At 45.7% G+C, this 20,253-nt stretch overlaps 1 protein-coding gene across 1 annotated transcript; it reads left to right on the plus strand.

Moving 5' to 3' along the window:
* Positions 1-543: 543 nt before the first annotated feature.
* On the plus strand, positions 544-4,042 carry S100z (S100 calcium binding protein Z). Its single transcript, XM_005065636.4, has 2 exons — positions 544-935; positions 1,924-4,042. The coding sequence occupies exons 1-2, from the start codon at positions 633-635 to the stop codon at positions 2,080-2,082; spliced, it is 462 nt and encodes a 153-aa protein (XP_005065693.2). The 5' UTR covers positions 544-632; the 3' UTR covers positions 2,083-4,042.
* The last annotated feature ends 16,211 nt before the right edge of the window (positions 4,043-20,253 follow it).

The raw sequence follows: 20,253 nt of genomic DNA on the forward strand, positions 1-20,253 counted from the left end.
GTACTAGTTGAATCCTCAGTGGTTAGTTAGGCAGACACAAACTTGAGTGTGTGTGAGCATACACACACACACACACACACACACACACACACACACACGCTGGTTTGAACCGGTGTTTCTTCCTTGCTCCTTTTAGACTCTATCCTAGTCATCAACTTCCTAGCAATAAACTATCCTTCTACACACATTTCCACATGAGGGTTTTTTCTTCCCACTCTGATGCTGTCTTCCCTCAGGCCGGGCGAGCACCCATCTTCCTCCATGGCCCTTGGGGCAGCAGCGCACACCTGTTCGTTCTGCTGATTAAAAACAGACTCAGAGGCCTAGCCAGTTGAGTCTCTTGTCGCCGATAATTGTCATTGGTTGGAAACAGGTGTGCCAGGTGGAAACCCAGCGACCAGTGCTCAGATTGTCATCGTGAACACCTGTAGACAGCCGCCTCCTGCCAAGCGGGTAGGAAGTAAGGGATTTTCTTTCTCTTTTGCTTTATTTTTTCAATTCTGCATTCTGACATGACTCTGGGTCTATCTAGCTGCTAACCCATGAACTGCTGGAGGCACACAGATTGGAGGGGTGGGAATTAGGGAGGAGAAAAACCATCTGCAAAGCTCTCATTTGCAGCTTGCTCTAGAATGTGTGGAACACTGTCTTTAGTGGACAGTTATTACCATCACTTGTGCATTCTATTTTCAGGGAAGAGTCAACGTGTCCCCCCATCTGCTCCCTTTGAACAAGTGCCTTTCGCCTCCCTGTCTTGGTGGCCTGACCCAGGAGTAATCCACTCTGCTGCCGGCATGCCCACCCAGCTGGAGATGGCCATGGACACGATGATTCGAATCTTCCACCGGTACTCTTGCAAAGAGGGGGACAGGTTCAAGCTCAACAAAGGGGAACTGAAGATGCTATTACAGCGGGAGCTCACAGAGTTCCTCACAGTGAGTCCAGTTTTCTACCTCATCTGCTGGTGCGTAGGTGGCATATGGCTTTGGGGACAAGTGTTACGTACGTTCTGTCTATAATTTGTTTCAAGACCCTAAATGCTGGGAAGAGCCCTGGAGATCTATGCTTTCGGTATACACTGGCAGGGGCCATTTTCCTTTCTGCTATATGAAGCTCCAGGAACAATTACCATTGTTAATTATAATGATAACCCTGGGTATAACTAGCTATATCTTTTATTGCTGCACCAGAATATTGAATATTGGGTTTAAAAAAATCTCAATGGATGATCAACACCTAACCTTAGCAGTAAGGAAAATGGCTCCTAGGTACTTCTTTTTGTATGTTTAAGGGACACACACACACACACACACACACACACACAATACATGTTGTTTATCTGAAATTCAAATTTATCCAGGTGTCTAGTACTGGCCATGTCTAGCAAACTTGGTACTAAGAACCTTCAAATATGTTGAAACATCTTCATAGCATGTGGATAGAGACTATCCTTCCCATGGGACAACTAAGGGAATTCTAAGATGTTACATGATTGCTCAAAAGCTTACTGTTAGTAAATGATAGGGTTACGCATTGTCCCTTTTGACTCTGAAGCCTCTATTTATAAGTCGCAAAACTATCTTCAGGTGTCCTGGTCCTCCACTGGTGTCACTCTCCTGTCTCCCAGTGTCCTGGGTTTCTGCCTGCAGTGTCCAGTAGGTGGGTTTCCAGCCTCCACAATTTACTGAGTCTGCTACTGTTGACTTTGCTTTTCTGGGCCTTTGGGACTGAGCTGGTATTCTGTGGACCTGGGACAGGGGCTAGACTCTAGGCTGGCTCAGATTTCTTGTAAATAGACTCTTGGCAATCGCTTTCAGGTGCTAAAATGAGAACGAAGATTTTCGTGCAAATAAAAGGAAGCTGTGAGCTCAGTTGCCATGACACGCCAGGCCTCCGAGTTAGAAACTTTCTTTTTCTTTTTAGTGCCAAAAGGATCCCCAGTTGGTGGATAAGATAATGCAGGACCTGGACGCCAATAAGGACAACGAAGTGGATTTTAATGAATTTGTGGTCATGGTGGCAGCTCTGACAGTTGCTTGTAATGATTATTTTGTAGAGCAGCTGAAGAAGAAAGGCAAATAAAGACAACTAGCAAGCCAACGAAAGGCAGGGATAGACCCAAAGTTCTGTATCTACTGTGAGTCTGTACCCTTCCTAGAGACACAGTGATATGACTTCTAGATGTTGTATATGTCTACTTACTAGCATTAAGTTAGATTTACCTTGACGAACTGGCTTTATACAGATATTCCAGATCTTATGCTCTCTGTTGAAATTTACCCGTGTTGTTAAAAATGTTATGATTTATTTGTCAAATAGAGAGCACCCACAAATTTAGCCGCTTTTGAAATGAGACTCAAAACTGATGAGTTTCCAAGATCTCATTCTTAAATTGTGTTTTGCAATTCCTTCATTACTGATGAGATTACTCGGCTCTCCCTATAGGCTCCCGATTGTGCGTCAAATAGCAGAAACAGTGAAGGGCTGCGAGCAGAAAGTCTGGTAAAGAGAAAGACTGGCCTTTCGTGAGTTAGACTGGGGTGGGCGGATTCAGGACTAGGTGTCCAAGCCGTAAGAGCTGAGGACAGCAAGTCTTAGGAGTTGGTGTGTAAATACCCTCCCATGCCCCTGGGGCTGAGTGTTTTCCCAGTTCCCAGAGGTTTCCCTAGGGTTAAGCAGCATCAGGCCTTGGGGGAAGGGGATACTTGCCTCTTCCCTGTCTCCTTCTTAGTCTTACTACAGTGCTCCAACTTATCTGCTGTGCCTGAAATAAATGACCTGCACAAGAATCCTCAAGGGATCCAAACAGTGACAGGCAATCTGGAGGGCCGGAAGAAAGGGAGTTGTAATTTGAAGTGATGATCCTGGGTACCAGGGAAGATGGTAGCACAGAGGGCGACTGTGAAGGAGGCTCTGCCGTGTTTGGGTGAAAGACCAAGGTGGCTCACCGTGGCTCAAGCCAGGATTCTGCGATGGAGGTGAAGGCGTGGGGGTGATGGATGTGAAGGCGTGCCGCTGAAGGGTTTGTGGGGAGAGACTGACAGATCTTTGAGGGTTGACACGGCAGACTGTTGTTAGCCTGACACGCAGCCTGTCTTTCTCTACACATCAGAATTCTGTTTATGCATAGTGGCAAGGGACCATTGAAAAAGATTTGTTTCCCAATATGTTGTACCAGTGCGGGAGCCGGGCTTACCATACAACTGGATTAAGAAGGGAAAATGAAGCCTGCCAGGAATCACAGGGAGTGTTTTGGCTTTAGGTCTTCTACTTTCTACCTCTTATATCTTCCATTTCCTTTCCTTTGGAAAGTCAAGGTGAGGCTTGGGGGTGGAGCTTCCATCTCCCAGCGAATCAGAGCTAATTTATTCTGAGTCAAATAGGAGTGACCCAAGGCCAGGGAGACAGAAGGAAAACCAGGAGGGCGTGGCCAGGGAGCTAGAAAGAAAGCCAGGAGGGCGTGGCCAGGGAGATAGAAGGAAAACCATGAGGGCGTGGCCAGGGAGATAGAAGGAAAGCCAGGAGTGGTCAGGAGACAGAAGGAAAGCCAGGAGGGGGTGGTGCCTTGGAAGCATTCAGAGCTGGGAATAGGTGAAATCTTGAGGAGTAGGATGAGAAGGGAGGATGGGTGGCTAGGCTGTCAAGGCAGCGGTGATGTCAGCGATGCTGAAGAGGCTGATTTGGATTAGAAAAAGCCCCAGTCCCTGGCCCACAAGTAGTAGGTTCCCAATACATATTTCTGTAATAAACACATGAAGGAACTTGCCAGCCATTGGCATTCCAGACTGAAGATCTGCTGTGTTTAATTTACGTAGAACAATATTTTTGCCTTCTTCAAATCAGTTTTAAGCAGAGAGTTTGGGGAGATTTCAGAGGTGGGCAAAGCATTCAAGAGAAAAATCTAGACTTTGCAATGCCCTTACTCCTGCCTTTTAAAGGGGTGGGAGAAAGTAAACAAAATTGGGCATGTATTTTGGCTGTGTGTAGGTTCTTTCCTTTTTTGCCTTTTAAAAGAAATTGAAAATAAAAACTTCATGCAATAGAGGTTGTTTTGTTGTGTCCATGAAGGCCTGGGCGTCCTTAGGGGCCTTCACACTTAACATTTGGATTTGATCTTAAGCTTACATTTTCTAAAACGACTTACTGAAACATGAAAAGTGACTCCCAAACCGTCCTTGTTGTTTTGTTCTTGGAAGGATGTTCTCCAAGCAGAAGTAAGTGGGAAAACAATGTTAATTTCATGGTTTTTCTGAAAATCAATCAAAAGTAGAGAAAAGCAATTTATGTCTCAAATTAGATTTTAAATGAGTAAGAATTGCACAATGTACCAACAATTCTTCTCAAGTAAATGGGATTTTCTTTCTTTCTTACATCCCCTCCTCCCTTTGGAGGCAAAATTACTAAGTGCCTATGTCCAGGGACTCTGGTCTTTTTTTTTTTTTTCATGTCTAGAGTTTGCATAAACTCGAAAGTTTAAAGACACTCACAAGCTGTCTTTGAATGGGTGCCCATTAGCGGTCATTATTTACTGAGGTCCATCATGAAGAGCAGTTTGTAGGAGACAATAGCCTGAGACTGTGGTGTGAGTCCTGGGTTTGAGAGCTACTGACCATGCTAGGACACTGAACAAGAATGGGGCCAAGGAAGTCTTCCCAGAGGCGGAGGTGTGAGTTCAAGTGTTTGCTAGGACAAAGACATGGGGAGCGTTTTACATGAGAAACATGGGCAAGGCAGTGGCATGGCCTAGCAGGCATGGTTTGGGAGAGTATCCCACCGTGTGTGGTGCAGGAAGGCAGGATTTTGGGGTAACGGGTGCTAATGTAAGAAATGTGAAGTTTCTTTTGAAACGGCCTCCTTCAAGGTTTAAATCTTCACAGCTGAGGTGCAGAGCTCTTTCTTCATCTTGTGATGGCCACACTGAAATAAAGATCTCTGAGCCAGGTGTGATGGCTCGCACATGTGAGACCAGCACTGGCGAGGCTGAGGCAGGAGAATCATTTGAGTTTTTTTTTTTTGTCTCAAAAAACAAAAGCAAACAGTAAGTAGATGACAGACAGACAGACAGACAGATATAGATATGCTCCACTACCTTGTCCCAATATTCTAATTTATTTCAGTAGGACCTAGGCATCCATGCTCAATCAGATTTTCACCCAGTGTTAAAACTCACTTAAGGACCTGCAAGATGGCTTTGAGTTGAGAATGCTTGAGGCTCTTCCTGAGGACCCAGGTTTGGTTTCCAGCACTCATGCTAGGTGGCTCACAAATGCCTGTAACTCCAGCGCTAGGGGCTCTGACACTGTCTTCTGGCTTCTATGGGCACCCATAAGCATGTGGCTTGTGTGTACCACTCCCTCCCACACATACTAGAGCTACAATCTTATCTACTACAGACACTTTGCATGGTTCTAGATATCGTGTTGTCTAATGACTGCAGTGTTATCCCCCCAGTCCTGCTGTCTTACTTTAACTGACAGAGTCCTGCTTCTCTAGCCTAAGGTTCCATTTATCTCCAGTGTCCCCTACTCTCCACCCCTCTGTTTAACCCTGGCTTCCTCCTCCCTAATGTCCTTGTGTTGTCTGATTTCCTCCAAAGGGAGTAAGACTCAGTAAGAACTAATGACTGTATTCCTAAACCACTCCCCTACTCAGTCATTCAAAGTTCTCCCCTTTAATCCTAGAGTCTAGATTGTTTCTATTAGCAGTATCTAGAAATGTGGTCCCTCTGGCTCCTCCCACACCTAGGAAGGATGATCAAATGTTCATGTGCCCTAAAACCGGATCGTCTGTCTGTTCCTAGATAACTCTCATTCACTATCTAAGTGGGTTTTTCAAAATGTATTCAGCAGCACGTGCGGTTGTGTTTTGCATGTGGAGGTCAGAGGACAGCTTGAAGGAGTCAGTTCTCTCCTACCTTGTGGATCCTGGGAATCCAACTCAGGCCATCAGGCTTGCTTCTGAGCCATTTTGCTGTCCCTAGTATGAACTTTAAACAGCAGGATGTTGGTATGTTCTCAGTTTGGTTAAAAGAAATACACGAGCTGGCAAGATAGCTCAGATGGCAAAGGCACACACACACACACACACACACACACACACACACACACACTATTACATAAATGCATGCCATTCATTTTAAAGCACTGTAGCATGGGTTTTAAAAGGAAATCTTAAGGGACTTTTCTAATATACATTGAACAAAGCTTGTGAGACACAGTTCAAGAATGCCTAAAAGAAAGCTTTATACATCAAATCATCATGTGAGGGGCCATTGAGAGGGCTCAGCGGGTAAAGAGCTTGCCATGCAAGCGTGAGAACCTGGGTTCGGATCCCCAGAGCCCACATGAATCTTCACTTAGTAATGTGCAGCTGTAATCACACTGATTCTGTGGCGAGATGGGAGGAGAGATCCCAGAAGCCCATGTGCCAGATAGTCTGATGTTTGCAGTTGCAAACAAAAGAGACCCTGACTCAAACAAGGAGGACGGTAAGGACGAACACCCCAGGCTGCCCTTTGACCTCCACATGTGTGCTATGCATGATGAGTGTCCACACTCAAAGCCACACAACCCACAGACACAGACTTAAAAAGATCACTACATCAGAAAAAGAGACTCTTGAATCAATATTCCTTACAATTTCATGTGAGAAGTTGATTTATTTATTTCAACTATTAGAATATATAGGAAGAGATTCCCAGCCTTTCTTTCAAGAAATACTTATTGAATGTGTATTTGCGTGTGCCCAAGAGTGTATGTATGTACACCTTGTGCATTCGGGAGCCTGTGGGGGATCAGAAAGACCATCAGCTTTCCCAGAGCAGGAGTTACAGATGGTTAGAGCCACCATGTGGGTGTTGGGAGTTGAACCCAGGTCCTCTGCAAGAGCAGTCAAAGCTCTTAACTGTTGTGGCATCTTTCTAGCCTGCCTGCCCTTAATTTTATCTAGCATCTTTTAATGTGATTCATAGACAGAACATTCCTGAATGACAAGCTTTGTTGTTTTACTGAAACCTAAGGAAGTGCTGACTACACAATTCCACAATCACAGCCAGTTCTGAAAGTGCAGCCCCGGTACCGGAGTGGACATTTGACTAGCTGGTCTCCTAGAGGCTGAGGAAAAGCTTAGGCCCAAACCAGCAATTGGCTGAATATCAAGGCTAAAGTTGACTCTTGAGGCATCAATGTCAAATATTTCCATTATGTCCCAGCACAACTTGCTGGTGGTCAACATCTAACTTATTTCCTGCTCTTAGCACTTGTGAATGGTGCTGTGATGGCCAACCATAAACACTTGGCAGTCTTCAAGGAACTTTCTGTAGGATTAAAATTAAAACTGACTTTATGCCAAAACATATGCATTTAAAATTCTTTTTGATAGCGCCATGTTCCTGTCTAGAAACCTTATGCCACAAACTTAGTGGCATAGGCCTATACTACCAGCTATTCAAGAGGCCATGGCAGGAGGACCACATGTTCAAGGTCAGCCTAGGCAGTTTCGTGACACTGTTTCAGTAAACAGGAGTGGGACTGGGTGAGTATATAGCTTAGTGGCAGAGTGATTTGCTAGTATGCATGAGGTTCTGAGTTCAATCCATAGTACTGTAAATAGACAAATAATAAACTAATAAACCTACCAATTTGCACTTCAGAATTTCTGTGTAAATCTTGTTTTTTTTAATATCATCACCAACATTGGCTATTTTCCTTTTTTTTTTAAAGCAAGATGATATTTTATTTTATTTTTAAAAAAATAGCTTGCTCTTAGAGCGGCTTAAAGTCACAGGAAAATGGAGTAGAAAGTAGAGTACAGCCCTGGAACCCACTAGGTACTCTCCCAGCTGTCATCTCCACACACCAGAATGTTCTATTTGTTACAAATGAACCTATATCAACATGGCCACCCAGGCTGCAGCTCACATTAGGGTTCACTCTCTGTAGTGTACATCCTGTGGATTCGGACACATGTCTGATGCTATGCCCATCACTATAGAATCTTATCAAATGCTCTCATTGCCTTAAAAAGCCACCTATGTCCATCTAGTCTCCCTTTCCTCTGCCTAACCCTTACAGCCACAAAGGCCCTTGTTGTCTCTATTGTTTTTTGCCCAAAAAATGACATGTATATAAAGTGATGCACTATGTAGCCTTTCCAGACAGGCTTGTTTTACTTAGCAATATACTTTAGAGTATCTTCTATGACCTTTCATACCTTGGTAGTCCATTGTTTTTTAGTGCTAAATTCTACTGTTCAAATGTCTTTTAGTTTATCTGGTCATCTACAGAATGATGTCTTAGCTGTGCCCACATGTTTATACTTATAAATAAAGTCATTGGAAACACACCAGTTGTTGCATAGGTGTTTTTTCTTTATTAAAAGTTTATTTATGTGTACATGTATGTGTATGATTATGTGCATGAGTGTGTGGTGCCTTCAGAGGCCAGAAGAGGGCATCAGATCCCCTGGAGCTGGAGCTACATGTGAACAGCCTTACACAGTGCTGAGAAGCAAACAGGAAACTGATCCAGTCTAAAGAGAAACAGAGCTCACACCTTCGATCCCAGCACTTGGAATGACACCCCCTTTTTTTTTTTTTTTGGTTTTTACGAGACAGGGTTTCTTTGTATTGTTTTGGAGGCTATCGGTCCAGCACGGCCTCGAACTCACAGAGATCCGCCTGCCTCTGCCTCCTGAGTGCTGGGATTAAAGGCGTGCGCCACCACTGCCCGGCCGGAATGACACCCCTTTAATCCCAGCACTAGAGATGAATATTAGGCAGCAGGAGAAAGGAGCTCAGTGCAGTCTGAGGATTCTTGGAGACAGGATCGCCCATTCGGTCTGGGGTAGAGGTTAGAGGTAGTGGCTAACTGCTTTGCGTCTCTGATCGTTCAGCTCCCCACCCCAATAACTGACTCTGGGTTTTTATTATTAAGACCAATTAGAATTCATGCTACACTCTCTAGCCCCAAGAATATTGTTTGTATATATTTTTTAGATATATACATTTTAAAATTTATAAATGTAGCCAGGTGTGGTGGTGCACATCTTAAGTTCCAGCACTCAGAAGGCAGAGACAGATTCTTGAGTTCAAGGCCAGAGCAAGTTCTACAGAGGCAACAAGTTCTCCCTGGTCTACAGAGCAAGTTCCAGAGCAAGTTCCAGGTCAACCAGGACTCAGAGAAACCCCATCCCAAAAACCCTCTTCCTTACTCCCTTCTCTCTCTCTCTCTCTCTCTCTCTCTCTCTCTCTCTCTCTCTCTCTCTCTCTCTCTCTCTCTCTCTCTCTCTCTCTCTCTCCCCCCCCATATTTGGCATTGAAAACCAAATCCACTGGTTCAGGTGTGGTGGCACCCCTTTTAATCCCAGCATTTAGGAGACAGAGACAGGTCAATCTCTGTGAATTTGAGTCAGTCTGGTCTACATAGTAAGTTCACGGCCAGCCAGGGCTACATAGCAGACATACCCTGTTTCAGACAAACAATCAGAAAAAAAGGACAAAAGAAAACCAAATCTACTGTAAGACCCATCCCGCCTGGGCCTCTAGGCCTAGCATAGAGAGACATAGTGCACTACACTGGAATATACCCAGGTCCTCAGAAAATGCCTGCCGCCTTCCAGGAAAGGCCTGTGTCTGTCTAGCTGTTCCTCGTTCTAAATGCAGCCTGGAGACAGCATGAAGATGAGAATTACTGTAAACGTGCCCAATTTAAATGTTTCCGCCGTCAACACGCAGCATCCACACAGTTGGCTGGAGTTCCTTGACTTCGTGGGCCTGTGATGTCAGGACGTTTCTGGGGTCCTTGAAGGGCTAAAGAGAGTGGAGAGCACCCTGGAAGCCTCATTGAAGGGACTAACGGCGTTCGCCGCCACCACCTGACCCTTAAGCACTTTTTGTACTCTATTTCAACTCAATAAACACACACACACACACACACACACACACACACACACACTGTGCAGGCTGGTTTTATGTCAGCTTGACACAAGTTAAAGTTATCTGAGAGGGGGGATCCTCAATTAACAAAATGCCTCCATTAAATCAGGCTGCAGGTAGGCTGCTGGACATTTTCTTAATTAATGATTTATGGGGGGTCTAGTTCATTGTGGGTGGTGCCGCCTCTGAGAAAGTGGTCTGGGGTGCTGTAAGAAAGCAGGCTGAGCAAGCCAGCCAGCAGCACCCCTCTGTGGCCTCTGCATCAGCTCCTGCCTCCAGGTTCCTGACCTGTTTCAGTTCCTGTCCTGACTTCTTCAGTGTAAGCCAAATAAACCCCTTTCTCACCAACTTGCTTTATGATTGTGGTGTTTCACCACAGCAATAGAAACTGTAAGACACACACAAGTACACATGCGCTCACGCACACATATATACATGGACACATAAATACATGGAAGTTTATACCTGATTAGCTTTTCAATATATATATCATATTTACTCGATTTTTAATTGCAGAGATTAGTTCTAGTATTTATTTACTGTTTTTGTTTTTTCCAGTGACAGACTTTTGTATTTACAATATATATTGTAAACAAAACCAACTTCCTCCCCTAGTAACTCCCCAAAACAAACAAGCAAACAAACAAACGGTTAAATCAAATGTACAGTGGCTAGACCCAGCAAACATCTGTATGCACAGTTAAACGCTGTGTCTGTGACCGAGGCGCAGGCCTCAAACAGTATTCAGTGTTTGGGGATGGAGGGGCCCAAGTTTTAGATGGAGGAAGTGAGACAACGGGGACATCTATTTGTTTTTCTTAACTCTACCTATATAAAAATATTCATGGAGACCATAAGAGGAAAGGGAGCTGGGGACAGTGAAAATAGTGAGAGAAGAGGACCAAATACATGAAGGAAATAAATTTCCTGGTGGGAGAAGAGGTTTAAAAACTGACAAGAGTGGGAAGGAGAAGGGAAACAAAAGGAGACCAAACAGAGAAGAGGGGAACGGGAAGGGAAAGGAAGGGAGGGGAAGAGAGGGGAGAGGTAGGGAGGGGAGAGGAAGGGAGGGGAGAGGAAGGGAGGGGAGAGGAAGGGAGGGGAGAGGAAGGGAGGGAAAGGAAGGGAGGGGAGAGGAAGGGAGGGGAGAGGAAGGAAGGGGAGAGGAAGGGAGGGGAGAGGAAGGGAGGGGAGAGGAAGGGAGGGGAGAGGAAGGGAGGGGAGAGGAAGGGAGGGAGAGGAAGGGAGGGGAGAGGAAGGGGGGAAAGGAAGGGACGGGAGAAGAAGGGAGGGGAGAGGAAGGGAGGGAAAGGAAGGGAGGGGAGAGGAAGGGAGGGGAGAGGAAGGGGGAAAGGAAGGGAGGGAGAGGAAGGGAGGGGAGAGGAAGGGAGGGGAGAGGAAAGGAGGGGAGAGGAAGGGAGGGGAGAGGAAGGGAGGGGAGAGGAAGGGAGGGGAGAGGATGGGAGGGAGAGGAAGGGAGGGGAGAGGAAGGGAGGGGAGAGGAAGGGAGGGGAGAGGAAGGGAGTGAGAGATTTGGGCGCTAGGCTGAGACCCCATCTGGCTCTCTCCGCAGCCATGATGCAGTATGCTCCAGTGTGACAGCTTCGCCTTACTTCCCACCCACCACTGGTCCAGCCCCGTCTTGGCTCCCCCGCTAGCCCTCAATCCTCGCCCAGTCCCGTCTTGGCTCCCCCGCTAGCCCCCAATCCTACCGTGCCAGTCCCTCCATCCTCGCCCAGTCCCGTCTTGGCTCCCCCGCTAGCCCTCAATCCTACGGTGCCAGTCCCTCCATCCTCGCCCAGTCCCGTCTTGGCTCCCCACTAGCACCCAATCCTACGGTGCCATCCTCCATTATTTGGGACCTGGCTCACTCCACAATCCTCAGTTTGTAGTTCTTTTTGGCCACTGCAAGTTTGAAGGGACTCACAGAATTGTTGAGGCCAAGGGGGGCATTCTGGGTGGCCAGGGGACTGGGAATACAGCCATTATGGTGTACAAGGCAGCAAAGTCCGAGTGGTGGCCACTCTCAGTAGTCCAACTGTTGTCGGCCTTGCCACCTCCATCCGGCTGCTCCTCAGCATCCTTAAGCCACCAGATTGTCTGTTTTTGTACAGATGATGCCTTCAGGGAGATCTGTCCCTTCAGGCCCTTCCCAGCACGTCTGCTGTTCTAAATAATGATAATAATAATAATAAATGCTAATTTAACTAATATTATCTTTATTGCTACTGTTTTAGGAGGGTTTACACTGTGTAACACAAGCTGCTTTCAAACTCATCATCTCCCTGTCTGAGCTTTCAAATGTTAGATGAGAGGGATGTCCTAAATGCTGAGCAAATGTTTCTGGTATCAACAAGACCAAAGAAGCTCTGTAAAGTTACTATGTTAAAGGCTGAATAGAATTCTTGTTTTCTTGAATTTGGTGTGTGTGTGTGTGTGTGTGTGTGTAAAGAACTCCATGGGGTGTGAGATGAATCTAAAGAGTGGGCAGAGGAACCAATAATAATTGGAGAGAAGAGAGGACAAATATCACACATTTCCTCCCATTTGTTGAATCTGAATTTAATAAGTGCCAGAGGAGGGTAATGCTGAGGAAGACTATAGGTGAAAATGATCAAAGTAAGCAATTATTTATGTATATATGAAAATGCCATAATAAAGTCCTTTAAGACATCCATAGAAAACCAAACACTTATAGCCAGATGTGGTGGCAAACATCTTTGAGCTCAGCACTTGGGAGGAAGAGGCAGGTGGTTTTCTGTGAGCTCAAGATCAGCCTGGCCAACATAGCAAGTTTCAAGACAGTCATTGCTGCATCATAGAGAGACCCTGTTTCAAAATCCCGTAAGTAAATAAAAATTTACAAAATTAACTTTATGAGCTCATGTATCTTCTGAGAATCAGAACTCAGGAGGGGCATAGCTGGGTAGTTGTGGCTTTTACAAGGTCACTGTTGGGCTGTCAATTGCAGCTATGATGTATGAGTATTGACAGGTGAAGCTGTACTTCCTGGTTCATTCAAATAGTTCCTAGTTTCTGTTCCGTCAGCCAAGGCCTTTCTTGAGGCTGGTTACAATTTAGGGGTCCTCAGAAAAGAGCAGTTGAAAAGAGATTGACAGAACAAGAGGGAGGGACAACAGCTTGTCACTCTGAAGCAGCCAATGCGATGGAACCAAGTCATCAGGTCTGTCATGTCTGTCAGTCATGCGCACTCACCGTGGCACTGTGCAGGAGGACAGGGTGAGCACCAGGAGGCGAGACAACCAGCTGGACACATTTTATTCTCTCTCTGCCTTTTCCGTAAGTCTACCCAGGGTACCTGTGTGGAAGGACGAGGCAGACATTCCCTGCTGGGTACAGCAGCCCTCACTCTCTCTGCTTACCCAGGATCAGCAGGGCAAGCTTGCCACCTCAGTGTCCTCACCGCTCTGCCCTTCTGAGCCCGGCTCACTCCACTTTCTGTTACATTTTCCAGAGTTGTCCTCAGCTCCCCCAAACCCCTTAATACCTGTAAAGCCCTGGACATCTGGTCCTTATTCATCTTTCCTCCCTCCACTCATACAATGCCTCCGCCCCCCACCGAACTGCGACACCGCCCCTTTTCCAGGGACCTAGTTATCTGTGTGAACGCCCAGTTAGTCAGAATGCACCTTTCCACTAGTAATTTCCTGCCTACTGACACCTCTTCTGCTACTGAAGCCAACAGGACATAGAGACTGCTCAGGCAGTTGTAAGGGACAGGGACCTTTAAAGCCAGCCGTTCTGATCCCTGTCCATTGCCAGAAGCCAGGAATGTCCTTGTTCTGGGGGTTCTGGCTCCCAGTTTACTTTCTCGTGGTTCTTCTCCTCCACAAACCTTCGTGACAGTATTGCCTAGATGCTATATGAGACAATTCAACCAAAACTGAGGTGTGTGAGCCAGGAGGTGGTGGCCCAGGCCTGTAGTCCCAGCAGCTGGGAGGCAGAAGCAGGCAGATCTCTGAGTTTGAGGTCAGTCTGATCTACAGAGTGAGTTCCAGGACAGTCAGAGCTACATAGAGAAACCCTGTCTTGAAAACACAAAACAAAACAAAAACTGAAACACCTCATGGGCGGGCCAAGCAGACTGACTGGATCATTCCTGGGATTCAATCCAGTAAGGCTTCACGAACCCCTAGATGGGGACCCTGGAGGGCAACCCGTTTCTTGGAACCCACTCTTGCCTTCTCTTCAGCTCTCACCCATGAACCTCTAATGAACTCCCTAAAAATTCACCCTCTGAGCCGGGCGTTGGTGGCGCACGCCTTTAATCCTAGCACTCGGGAGGCAGAGGCAGGCGAATCTCTATAAGTTTGAGACCAGCCTGGACTACCAAGAGAGTTCTAGGACAGCCTCCAAAACCACAGAGAAACCCTGTCTTGAAAAACCAAAAAAAAAAAAAAAAATTCACCCTCTGCGCTGTCCATGAAATTCATTCTGGGGGCTCACAAGACAGAGCATCCAGAAGCCACTGGCCTGAGGCAGCCTTGGTGGCCACTGACTTTCTGAGACCTTAGCCCCCTGAGTTATGTTTACTATCGTGAGAATACTTCTGTTTTGTACTCAAGGACCCCATCTCCCTGTAGGCTACAGACTTCCCACTTTTCTCTGCTGTGTTCTGAGCTGAGCTTGAACTTAGGGTGTCCTTACCCTGAAACACCATCATCACCTTCCCTTTGAATAAAGCCTTCCTTGCTGCTCTAGCAAGACTCATGACTAAATCTTCTGACTCACATGCCCAAAGCCATGTGTAACACACTCTGTCTCTTTCCCATGATGAGACACAGATCTCATCATGTGAGTTTAGGGGCCACAGACTCTTAGGTTCAGCTGCCGGGGCGGATGGCCATGGGAGCAACCCCTCTGGTAAAGGTTGCAGCAGGAAGTTTCTTATGAGCTCCGTGCCCTTTGAGACACCGCTGCCCAACTCTGAAGTCCTCATTAGTTGGTCATCTGGGGCTATATAACCTTCAGTTCATGGCTCTGTTTAATGCCACAGAGTCTCTTCTATTGATCTTTGGGTATGACTCACTGCTGGTGTTTTGGAGAAATTGACCATTATGTCTGGAGTGTAGAATAAAGAAGGGTCCAGGGTGTCTATGGTCCTATGATTTCCTGGCATAGTACCATTCTGGGAGATGGTATGAGAGCTCAGTGGAGGAGATATTTTTAAAATACAGCCCATCTGACTTTTTTTTTTTTGACAAGAAGTCAGTTGTGCTGCAGCCCAGGAGAGGTTGCACAGCACATCCTCTGAGGAGGGTCGGAGGCAGAAGGATTGGGAAGAGGTCTGTACTCTTACAGAACTGCAGCGAAGCAGAGAGGACTGGTGGCCAGACCAAAGGGGCTCATGTGGGACTCCCGAATGATCCTTTCCCATCTGCGGTGTAGAAACAGTTACAGATTCAATCCTGTTACTGTGTTTTCTGCTTACCATGTTAATTTAAGGGAGAGGCACTTATTCATTGCTTTAAAAACAAGCATAGGTTAACAAGTTAATTCTAAGCAGAGTCACAATAGAGTGGGTAATTCAGTTGCCTTTGGCTGCCTTTCTATTTTTCTTTTTTCTTTTTTGGTTTTTTGAGACAGGGTTTCTCTGTATTGTTTTGGTGCCTGTTCTGGCACTCGCTCTGTAAGCCAGGCTGGCCTCGAACTCACAGAGATCTGCCTGCCTCTGCCTCTTGAGTGCTGGGATTAAAGGCGTGCACCACCAAACACCCAGCTTATTGGTTGTATTTTTACACTCATATTTTTGACACATGGGCATATCTTTGCATGCACAGTAATGCATTGCTACTGACAGGATGCGTTCTGAGAAATGCGTCATGAGATGACTTCCATCACTGCATGAACATCACAACATCTACTTGCAGGGACAGACTGCATTACTAGGCAGCTAGGTTCACTGTACAGTCTACCACTGACCCACTTGTTATGTGGTACGTGACTATGTTTTTGTATATATGTGCACTTGTGGTTTGGGGAGAGGTCAGGAAGCTGTTTTGAGGGTTTTTTGTTTTGTTTTGTTTTTTTCCCATTCTAGGGATTGAATCCAAGACCTTGACCTTGCCTGGCAAGGTATCACTGAGCTAAACCCTTACTTAGCTCCATAATGTTAAATCTTTTGGATTTCAAGCCCATGGTTGTACTGGTAGCAAGAACAGAGACAAGATGACAGTCTTTGCTTCCTGCAGAGACAGTGATATTTTGTGAGGAGTGGATTGGCGGGTGTTTGGAAAGCATTCCAAACCACGCTGATGCATTAACTCAGAAGAAACCATTCGTTCCCTGTTCTTACGAGAGCTGGGCTCCTTGACGATTCGATTACCCTCGACAGGGAAGCCAGGCTTTGGTTTATTTAGGTAGGGCCTGTCTCTCTAGACAGAGACTAGAGCTAGTGTCCACAGAATTCTGTTTGTACTTACTAGATATCCAGCCTTTAGCATATTATCCCAGTTAATCTTCCCAGCAGCTCAAAAAAGCAGACAACCATATTTCATAAGCTATCCCCCAATTCACGTTGGTGAGTAAGTGTACCCTGAACTGAACAACAGAAAAAGAAGGTGTGTGGAGGGGTCTTGGTCTCCCTGGGCTGTGATTACAGATGTCCATAAGCTAGATGACTTAGGTCCTCTCCTCTCCTCTCCTCTCCTCTCCTCTCCTCTCCTCTCCTCTCCTCTCCTCTCCTCTCCTCTCCTCTCCTCTCCTCTCCTCTCCTCTCCTCTCCTCTCTTCTCCTCTCTTCTCTTCTCTCTTGTCTCTCCTTCCTCCCTTCCTCCTTCCCTCCCCCATTCTTTTCTTTCTTGCAGGACCTCACTATGTAGCCCAGGCTAGCCTTAAACTTATGATCCTTTTGCTTTTTCTTCCCAAATACTGAAATTTACTTTTATTTTCCCCTCTTGCATGTTAGTTAAGTCACTGAATATAAAATATGACACATTACACATCCAGACACCGATGAAAAGAGTTACAGATCCACAAGATGTTGGTTGCTTTTAAAGGTCAGTGATGTTGTGTCTCCATCTTTCAAAACAATAAACTGTAAACTCAAGTGTTTACTGTTAGCTCCTCTCATTTGACTCTCCACTAAAATTGTTTGAGACTCACCATTGTTGTTCATTTGGCATCTGTTCAGAACTGAAGCTACCTAGTTATCCATAGACACAGACAGTCTAAGGTAAGTTGGTGAATTTGAATTTGAAAGGTCAGTACTTTGTCCATCTTTCCCTGGACATTGAAGTGTGTGATTTTTATGATATTATAGTAAGAAGGCAGAAGTAATAAGAGCTGTCAGTTGTGGTGGCTCACACCTCAAATTCTAACACTGGAGAGGTTGAGGCATGAGGATTATTATAAATTCAAGTTCAACCTGGATGGCAGAGTAAGACCTTTTGTCAAAAAGCAAAGCAAGCACCCGGAAGAAGCAGGAAATGCTTTAGACTCCAGCTAGGAACATGCCACCCAGAGCCCTTCCTAAGCCACACACGGAAGACTTTGTCATCCCCCTTCCAGTGAAAAGTCCATTCATTGACATTCAAGAAAACAAAAGCTTATGAAACCAGATAATTTTTTCGGCTTGACTTTGGGGAGAAGGATTAAAGACAGGAAACCAAGAGCAGAAGGCCTTTCATAAGCCCCTGTAACATTTAAAACTAAACAAAGCAGTGAAACACCAGCGGGAGCCAAAACTAATTAGAGGCTCACTTTATCAGTGCAGAAATAAATCCCACGGAAAACAAAGAAGGACTTTTGTAATTAAATTTAATTCAGTGGAATAATGTTGGTCCTCGCTATTTGCAACTGTGGATTTTTCCTCTCTTTTTTAAAAATGAAGATTGTTTAAGGATATACTCGCATAAGAGGTATGCAATGTTCTGAGCTCTGTGTCCAGCTGCAACAATTCAGAAGAGCAGGTGATGGGCTACTTCAGAGCTACGGAGAAGCCAGGCCAGGCCCCTGATGTCACGTTGGGTCCCCAGGGTGAAGTTTCCCAAGCTTGTTCATTGCTATGTTGCTAGGTGGAGTTCAGCCTCACTCAGTGGAATCTCCACTATGTCAGGAGCAGTAGAATACTGGAGAATCCTAAAGAGTAAGACAGTTTTTTTTTTTCTAGAAGTAGTTTAGAGTTGGGTGGGATGGGTAGGGAGCCAAGTGTAAACACTCCTTTAAGAAGTCTCTAGCCAGGCAGGGTGGCTCATGTCTTTAATCCCAGTGCTCTGGAGCTTGCCAGGGCAGGGGAGGGGCCTGTCAGATCTCTGTGAGTCCAAGGTCAGCCTGCCGGTTCTACCTAGTGAATTCCAGAACAGCTGGGGCTACATAGTGAGTCCCTGTCTCAAAAAACAAAACAAACAAAAGAATAAGTCCCTAGTCTGCTCAGGCCCCAGCCTGGCCTGGGAAACCTTGGTGGATAATCACCTACTTTCTAAGATCCCCTGGGGGAATGGTCTTGCTTGGGAAGACTACCACAGTCCTTAGGTGGGAGTTAGAACAGCCACTGAATGTTTAACCCTTACGTGCCAAGCCCTATCTTAAATTTCTCATACTTTTAAATGTTTTTTAGCTAGCATGTATTGGTTATACATGTAGCAGGTTTTGTTTTGACATTTCCTCACCAGGTATAATGCATTGCAGTCATGTTCAACACGCCCACCAGTCACCTTTTCACTCTTTCTAGTTCCCTTCCTCCTCCCAACAGTCTTCCCTGTCCCCTTCCACACTCCTCCTCACGACCCAGGAAGTCTCGTTAGGGTAGCTTACAAGACCATGAGTAAGGGGTTGTCTGCAGGAACACAGGTACCACACAATGGCTAGACTACGGGAGAAAATGTCTTTCCCTCCCCTCCCTTTATATATAAATCCTCAGGGAAGGGTGAGGCCATGAAGCACTCTCCCTTCCGTGACAGGGTGTTGACCGGCCCAGTCTCTCACAGATCTTACACAGACAACCACAGCTTTTTTTTTTTTTTTTTTGGTTTTTCGAGACAGGGTTTCTCTGTGGCTTTGGAGGCTGTCCTGGACAACCACAGCTTTTGTGATTTCAAAAGTTCATAGCTTTGTCAGGCCCGAAGAATCAGCACCCCACATTGCACTGATCCTCTCACTCCAGTAGTCTTCCTGCTGTTGCTTCTGTGATGCTTGCTGAGCCATGGAGAGGGAGATACAGATGTCTCATATATGGCTGGACATTCATTCTTAGTTCTTTGACCAGTTATGAGTCTCTGCAGCAATGCAAAAAAAGAAATTTCTTTGACCAAAGTGGACCAATGATGCTAGTATATAGACAGACATAGTTATTTAGAAGGGAGTTTGACAGGCATATCTTGTACATTTAGCAAAAATAAAACAAGCAAGCAAACAAAAAGAAACACAAGTAGTTTTCCCATTAAGACCTATGCCCTTCCCAACCATGGGTCTCTGACCAGGTTTATAGCACGAGATGTGAATTCCCTCTGTGGAAGAAGCATTGAATTCAACCAGAAAGCAGTCCATTGCTTCTTTGACAGAGTTGCCATTATTGCATCAGTGGGTAATTTTTGCTTGGCCTCAAGGCCCTATCTTAAATACTTTCCATGTTATCTTGCTCAATATCCAAACTTTCCCAAGTATTTCTTCTAATATAGTCTTCACAGATCACTGGGCTAGGAATACTTCTAGTGAACAAAAAGTGTTGATTCCTTGGTCCTACTCTAGTCTTAGTAGGTTGATTGATTCTCTCTCTCTCTCTCTCTCTCTCTCTCTCTCTCTCTCTCTCTCTCTCTCTCTCTCTCCCTCCTTCCTTCCCTCCCTCCCTCCCCCCCCTCTTTCTTTCTTTTGGTCAGGGTCTTATCTTGTAACTTTGGCTGTCCTGGAACTTACTGTGTGACCAGGCTAGCTTTGAACTCACTGAAATCTGCCTCCCTAGTGTCTGGCTTACAGACATGCACCATCATGACTGGTCTGGTTGAGTGATTCTTAGGAGAATCTAAAGCTTAAGAATCACATCATTGAAGCCGGGCGTTGGTGGCTCAAGCCTTTAATCCCAACACTCAGGAGGCAGAGGCAGGTGGATCTCTGTGAGTTCGAGGCCAGCCTGGTCTACAAAGTGAGTTCCAGGACAGCCTCCAAAGCTACAGAGAAACCCTGTCTGAAAAGCCAAAAAAAAAAAAAAAAAAAAAAAAAGAATCACATCATTGTTCTACTTAAAATACAGCTAAGAAAAGGCTATAGGGAAGTGTGCTCACTAGCTAGTTTTGTGTCAACTTGATCACAAGCTGATGTCATCTGAGAGGAGGGGGCCTCAGCTGAGAAAATACTCCATAAGAT

The sequence above is a fragment of the Mesocricetus auratus genome, unplaced genomic scaffold (genome assembly GCF_017639785.1).
Source record: "Mesocricetus auratus isolate SY011 unplaced genomic scaffold, BCM_Maur_2.0 Super-Scaffold_100020, whole genome shotgun sequence".
NCBI lineage: Eukaryota > Metazoa > Chordata > Mammalia > Rodentia > Cricetidae > Mesocricetus > Mesocricetus auratus.

Excerpts from the sequence above, each read along its gene's own strand:
- S100z (XM_005065636.4), top strand. The coding sequence starts at position 633 with ATGTGTGGAACACTGTCTTTAGTGGACAGTTATTACCATCACTTGTGC. Across the intron at positions 936-1,923 it reads AGCTCACAGAGTTCCTCACA|TGCCAAAAGGATCCCCAGTT; the intron begins GTGAGTCCAGTT and ends TTTTCTTTTTAG.